At 38.4% G+C, this 7,113-nt stretch overlaps 1 protein-coding gene across 1 annotated transcript; it reads left to right on the forward strand.

The window, feature by feature from the left end:
• LOC121960387 (kelch-like protein 10) lies at positions 1-4,614 on the forward strand. The gene is made up of 4 exons (XM_042510060.2): positions 1-435; positions 1,158-1,772; positions 2,437-2,586; positions 3,996-4,614. Exons 1-4 carry the CDS (start codon positions 16-18, stop codon positions 4,350-4,352), a joined length of 1,542 nt encoding a protein of 513 aa, XP_042365994.2. The 5' UTR covers positions 1-15; the 3' UTR covers positions 4,353-4,614.
• The last annotated feature ends 2,499 nt before the right edge of the window (positions 4,615-7,113 follow it).

Here is a 7,113-nt window from a genome sequence, read left to right on the forward strand (position 1 = left end):
GGGGTGTCACCCAAGATGATGCACCTGATCATGAATTATGCCTACACCCACACTGTTACCGTGACTGAGGATAATGTGGTGGAGCTTTTGGCAGCTGCAGACCAGTTCTTGGTCACAGGGATCGTTAGGACCTGCTGCACCTTCCTGGAGAACCTGCTGTGCCTGGAGAATTGCATCGGCATCTGGAGGCTGATGGACTGGTACCACCTCCCTGAGCTGAGGCGCAAGGTCTACCTCTACATCCTGCACCACTTTGAGGAGATAGTTTTTGTCTCGCAGGAGCTCCTGGAGCTCTCTGTGCAGCAGCTGGCTGCCATCATCGAGAACGATCACCTCAATGTGAGACAAGAAAACACCGCGTTCGAGGCCGTCCTCCGCTGGATTAACCACCAGCCAGACCAGAGACGAGGTCACATCTCTGAGCTGTTGCCCAAAGTAAGTAAACAATTAAGTCAACTGTAGATCACTTCAACAAAGCATGCATTGGGTTGCATTTTCACAGAAACAGCCCAACCAGTCTGCTGAAGCAGGCTGTTCATGCACTGTTCATACCTATGAAAAGCAATGCACCAAAATTCCAACATAATTGGGAAGACTGCACTCACATGACCAATGCACTGACAGGAGCACAACATTAACTCCATGGCAGAAGTAAAAATGGATGGGTTTAAACCTAACCTACGTAACTTGACTTGAAATATGAACATGATTGTCGGTGCATGAAATCATTCAAACATCATTCATATCAAATCAAACAAACCTTTGGATGAGTTGGCTTAAGACTAGCAAGAAAAAAGTATTAGCATCGGTAGTTTGTTCAAACACTTCCAGCAACATTTAACTAACAAGAAAATCATTGCAGCTGTGCAAATAAAAAGTTTATTCCCTTGGGTGAAAAAAATGTGTGTGATGATATTATAATGCTGCAACAACAGGTCTAAGGGAGGAGGTCAGGATAAATTGTCAATTGTATGAACTTTAGAAAGACGATTTAACTTCTGATGATTCTAATAATTTACCCCTGCTTCCAGGTTTTTGCAAAGCGAGGCTAACCACATCCTGACTCCGACTGTTCTTTTTGCACAAAGATAAGAACTGCTATCGGACTGAGATCTAATAAGACTGTTTCTAATTTCTGTCTTCTTCTATGTCTCCAGGTACGGCTTGGCTTGATGGCTGCAATTTACCTCCAAAAAGGGGTGATGGAAAATGCTGTAGTCAAGGAAAGCATTGAGTGTATCCCCATCATCAATGATGCAGTGACGGCATTGATAAATTTAAGGAATGGACCTTTAAAATCTGCCTACAGTAACCCACTGAGCCGCCCTCGCCTGCCCTCTAGCATCTTATTGGTCACCGGAGGCATGGATGACAGTCATGCTGTGACCAGTGTCGATGCGTATGATGCCCGAGCGGACTGCTGGGTCACTGTGAACACTGGAGATTTTTGTTGCTCACATCACGGTACTGCTGTCCTCAACAGCTTTGTGTTCCTAATCGGTGGCAGCTGCAATGAAAATTCCTTTTTGAACAATGTGCAAAAGTTTGACCCTTTCACCTGCACATGGCACCAGGTGGCACCCATGAATTACTCCCGCTGCTATGTTAGCGTTGTTGTGCATGACGGGTGCATTTACGCCATTGGAGGCGCCAATGGACGATCTTGCTACAGCAGTGTCGAGTGCTACAAGCCTGAGACTGACCGCTGGACCATGATGGCACCCATGCATTCAAAGAGGTGTGGGGCCGGTGCTACGACTCTAAATGGCAAGGTGGGTAAAACAGCTGAAACCAGCAATGACTGACTGATGAGTAATTATTGGTTTCAGTATTGGCCCTAAAAAATCAATATTGGTCAACCCCTACTAAATACTCTTTGATCACGATAACTGATAAAATATGCATCCAGTGCTTCCACAATGCTAAATATCTAAACAAAGAGAGAGAGCTCTCTGTGATTATAAAGTAGCAGAGATGGTGCGACAATTAACATATCTGGGAGCCTGCATGCTCTATAAAATATGTTGCTTAACAAAATTGGAATAAACACATTTTGTTTAAAGTAAATCAAACAAAAGAAAAATAAAGAACACTATATTTCAGTATTTGCTACTGAAATATTGTCTTGTAATAATTACTTTTGGCCACAGTGGTCGCTGTTCTGGTGCCAAAAGTTTTGAAAATTTGATACATTGCCTAATAGCAACAAGCAAACTTATTTCCATCAATACTGTATATTTTTTCTACAAAGAAAGGCCTATAGCATCAAAACAAATGAAAACTATACACATAGTGGCTTTAACCTAATAAAGACTATTTTATGACATTAGTGACCCTGAGCAAGTTAAAAACAAGGTGACTGATTTTCAAACATTTATTTCACCTGTGTCTGTATGGAATCCATTCTTAATGAAACTGTCTCAAATTTATCTGTAGATCTACATTTGTGGGGGTTTCAACGGGACTCGTAGCCTCTGCACGGCTGAATGCTACAACCCAGACATCAACCAGTGGACCATGATCAACCCCATGAGGAGCCGCCGAATTGGCTTAGGAGTCGCTGCCTACAAAGGCTTCATCTATGCAGTAAGTGTGTGGTATTACAGCTACAGTTGGTCAATTTTATAAAAGTAACTTTTTTTACATTTGCTGAAACTGTCTCTGTGTCCGCACAAAAGTATTCGAGACAGGTCCTACTGCACGTTAACATGAACAACTAATCAGAGCCGAGGAGTCTCTAGTGCAGCAGTCAGTCATATCAATTGCTGCTATTGAACAGCAGTCAAACTGTCAATTTAATCAGCACTGATCAAAAATGAATCAGTATTCTGTTACTACGTCAGCTGTTTCTCACCTCAGATATTTTCAGAAACACGTAAGTGTACTGTTTAGATGTAAAAATAGAAAGTTTGCTCTGGCTGGCACTTGATGCAGTTGACTATTTCCAAAATGCTGGGCCACAAACTTTCTCACAGCCAAACAGTACACTAAAACAAATGTCTTTAACATTTGAGGTGATAGAAACAGAATCTCCATTCATATTCGATCAGCGCTGCCAGTTTGACAGGCCACGAATAAACAAGTGAACTCACTTCATTCAATAATCTAATTTATTCCATCTCTACTGTCTGCAGATCATTTGGAGCAGTTTATACTTTAGCATTTAGTAGAAAATTGGATTATGCAAACAAGATACAAGACACAAACTTACCCCAAAAAGCTTTTTTTTTTTTTAATGTCAAACACAATCATTAGAAAATGAGCAGCTGTAAAACTGAATAGATTTCTTTTCTTTAAATTATTTTATGCCTTTCATGTGCATGAAGCCAGGAGGAAGTCTTTAATGCACATGCTGTCAACCAGCGCAGCCAAAAAAAGCCTAATTTCCACTGCACAAAAAAACAGCTAACACCAGCTAACATCTGCCTAGTAAATGCAATGGGAAAATATACAATTGGCATTCACACCTGGTCAAATGACTCTGCAGCAAATACGGGTATTTATGCTCTGTGGCTCCATCAGCATTGATGGAAACCCAACACCCGGGTGACATGCTGACACAAATCTGTGTCAACCTAAGCAATGCTAAAACATCAACATATATTAGTCTGCACTGAGTTTGAAAGAGAGACTGAATAAGTAAGAAATACATAAAGAGAAGTAACCACAGTGAAGTTTTCACAGGGCTTATCCATGCTGCTTTCTACTGTTTACCTAGTCTCTGTGACACACAAAAAAACCAAACAAACACAGAAAGGCATTCTCGTCTGCTGCAGAGCCGTGTACATGGCTCTGCACTACTGATAAAGGGAAAGGAGTCTATTGCCTACTTTTAGCAGATCTACCTGAGTTTTAAAAAATCTGTGTGCACATCCTAATTTTGGTGGGAGTTTTCTTATGTCTTTACATTTAAGAGTTATAGCCAGAACCAGACTCCAGGGCCTTTGTGCTTCCTTACTCACTAAAACACACACATTTCACCCTCTCTCTTACAGCTTGGTGGCACCACTGGCGGGAACTCCCACCTGTGCACTGTGGAGGTCTACAACCCTCAGACCAACAGGTGGAGCTACGCACCATCCATGCGCAACTCCCGCAGCTACTTTGGCATCGAAGTGTTAAATGACCAGCTCTTTGTGGTCGGAGGATACGACGGCTTCACCACTCTGTCGTCTGTGGAGCGCTACGATGAGGAGGCCGGTATGTGGTACCGAGCCTCTGACATCGAGATGCCCCGCCGGGGCCTGAGCTGCTCTGTGCTGCACGGACTCCACAGCGTAGCAGAGAACTTGTTCCCTCGTTGTTCCCTAACACCCCCCAACGCAGAGGAAGCTGCAGGAGGATCCATGTGACCCTCAGCCTACTCCAGAAAAATGTCACCCATTGTGGCATTTAAAAATAAAATAAAATAATTCTGCATGTCAAAAAGTGTTATTTTCCATATGTTTTGTAAAATTTATATTGAAATAATGATTCATACTTTTACCAGTGAAGTTATGTCAGGTATTTTGTGACACTTGACTATGAAGACTACGGCCCCCCAAATCCCCTAAAGGTAACTTAAGGGCTATTTTAGAACTTTTTATTAATTCTTGTTATATTTGTATCGTTCAAAAATTTACTTATATATACTTAACTTATCTTAAGTATATATAATACTTAACACATCACAAAATGGCACAATTTATGATTTTACAGCACCTGGTACCCTGTAAACACACTGGTTTTACTTAAAAGAAAATACCCAATTTTATCTTAATTTTTTGTGTAACTTTACTTTAATTACTCACTCAAAACCATTTCCCACAAAAAGTAAAGTGTAATGTGAAAATGTTTTGATTTTTAGTTAATAAAATTTAACATCCTACAGCCTTCTGGTGTCATAGGTCAACTCTAATTGTTTTAGTTGCAGTATTTATTACGAAAAAGAGAAAATTAACGCACCACATGGTTTGCCTTTCCAGTTCTGGGACCATTCATTTTTTAAATATTTTCTTTGTGCATCCTCATTATCTCAGACCAATAATATTTTGATTTTTTTCCTCCATATTAAGCATATTTGTAGTAAAAATGCTTTAACATGTTTAGTGACTTGCTGCTATTACTTAAATAGTCCAAGATGTAAAACCTTATTTTAGTCATTTTATCTGATATCCCTAATGACATCACTTTACTTCCAGATCCAGACTGACAAACTGGTGATTGCTAACCAACTTAGATATTGTAGTGGTCGATAAACAGCAGAAGAAGGCGGTAGTGATAAATGCAGCGGTCTGAGTAATAGCAACATCAGGAAGAAGGAAAAAGAGAAGCTCGAGAAATACCACGGCAGAAAGTTACAAGAGAGCTACACCCTCCCGTGTCATGTTAGAGACTGTACACACACACACACACACACACACACACACACACACTTTATAAACATTACCTAATGTAATACTGCCTAACTAAAACACGGTTAAAAGGGAGTAAAATGTATACGCTCAGAATTTTCTGTGAAGTAAAAGAAATCTGCTTTAAATGTTTGATTTATGTCATGCTTGTCTGTCTCGCTTTTACTGATTTTAATTTATTCTGTATGGTTTTACTTACTTTAACTGATTTTGTTCTTGTTTCTATTAAGCGTCTTTGAGTATTGTGAAAAGCCCTCTATAAATAAAATATATTATTATCATTATTATTATTATTATTACTAAGAAACGGGTATATTAGATAGGCTAATGTTAGGAGAGCAAACAGGTTAATAAATGGGTTCATTTCCAACATTCGCTGTGACTCAACTTTCTTTGTGAAGACTTGAGTGACTTTCTTTTGGTTTTTGGTACCCTGACTTTTCTTTTGGAAGTTGACAGACTCAGCTCCACCAACACTCCTCTCTCTGCTCCATTAGCAGGTACCATGTGCCCTGCCAAATACAAGGAAAAGTAAATTGTTTGTATTACTTTAGTTTATTTATTTGTGCATTTAGATATCAAGAAAAAAACAAACAAAAAGGATATAAAACAGTTTACATGTGCATGTGAGTTAAAAACCCACATTGGGTTTTCTAGGGACCTCACCAAAAGAGAAGAATAAAATAGGTTATACCAAGAGTTAAACAATACAACACGATGCAAAACAAAATCAATATATCAATATGAGTATCAATATATATACATATTTTCCACCCAATTATCACTACTGAAAAGAAATAAACATATCAAATAAATCAGTATTAAAATGAAACACAGCAGTCACATTGTTAGCACATGCCAAGACATATCTTCTGTTAATGATTATAAATTAACATCTTTTTATTGAAAAAGGGAAAAAAAAGTCCTTAATGTCAATAAATATAATGGCTATAAATAGCACTTTTCTCATGCAAACTACAGAATACCGGTCGGCATTACGGCTCTATGACAATGGTGCCACAAAATACCAAAATATCAATAAATATACACACTACTATATTGTAAAACCCATATCTGTTATGTTCTTTTTTGCCCATGGAAATCTTTTGCAGTGGTGTTAATGGATGTTGAAAATGACCCCCAAAAGAAACAATAAATATTAAACAATGATCGCTGAGGTCCTTACTGGCCCTTGGTGATTCTAATCAATTTATCCTTCAACTACAAATTTTTTAACTAGATTTTACAAATAACTAACAAATCTACCTTGTAAAATCTATCTGTACAACACTGAATATGTATCATAAACAAATTACCAAATGTATAAATATATATACAAGCTGTATATAACACCTTTCTCATGCAAATTACTGTAGGCTACATAGACCAGCTGCTCTTATGGCCTAAGAAAATTGCACCACAAAATACCAAATTATCAAAATATACATACCATTAATTAATTATACATGCTATTATATTTGAAAAAAAAAAACACTGTCAGCTTTGCACATTTTACCCCAATAGAACTCTATTAGTGATAATAGATGTTGAAAATGTCCAAAAAAATACAATACAAAAAAATCACAGATGTCCTTACAATCTATCTTTTTAAATGCTGAACGTGTATAATAGTCTATATCCCACAAAATACCAAAATTATCAATGTAGAGTGTTTTTCTTGCGCAAAATACTGTATTATAGAGGAGCCGCCATTATGGCT

The sequence above is a fragment of the Plectropomus leopardus genome, chromosome 2 (assembly GCF_026936395.1).
Source record: "Plectropomus leopardus strain MGB_pleo_1.0 chromosome 2, ASM2693639v1, whole genome shotgun sequence".
NCBI lineage: Eukaryota > Metazoa > Chordata > Actinopteri > Perciformes > Serranidae > Plectropomus > Plectropomus leopardus.

Excerpts from the sequence above, each read along its gene's own strand:
- LOC121960387 (XM_042510060.2), top strand. The coding sequence starts at position 16 with ATGATGCACCTGATCATGAATTATGCCTACACCCACACTGTTACCGTG. Across the intron at positions 1,773-2,436 it reads CTACGACTCTAAATGGCAAG|ATCTACATTTGTGGGGGTTT; the intron begins GTGGGTAAAACA and ends ATTTATCTGTAG. Across the intron at positions 2,587-3,995 it reads ACAAAGGCTTCATCTATGCA|CTTGGTGGCACCACTGGCGG; the intron begins GTAAGTGTGTGG and ends TCTCTCTTACAG.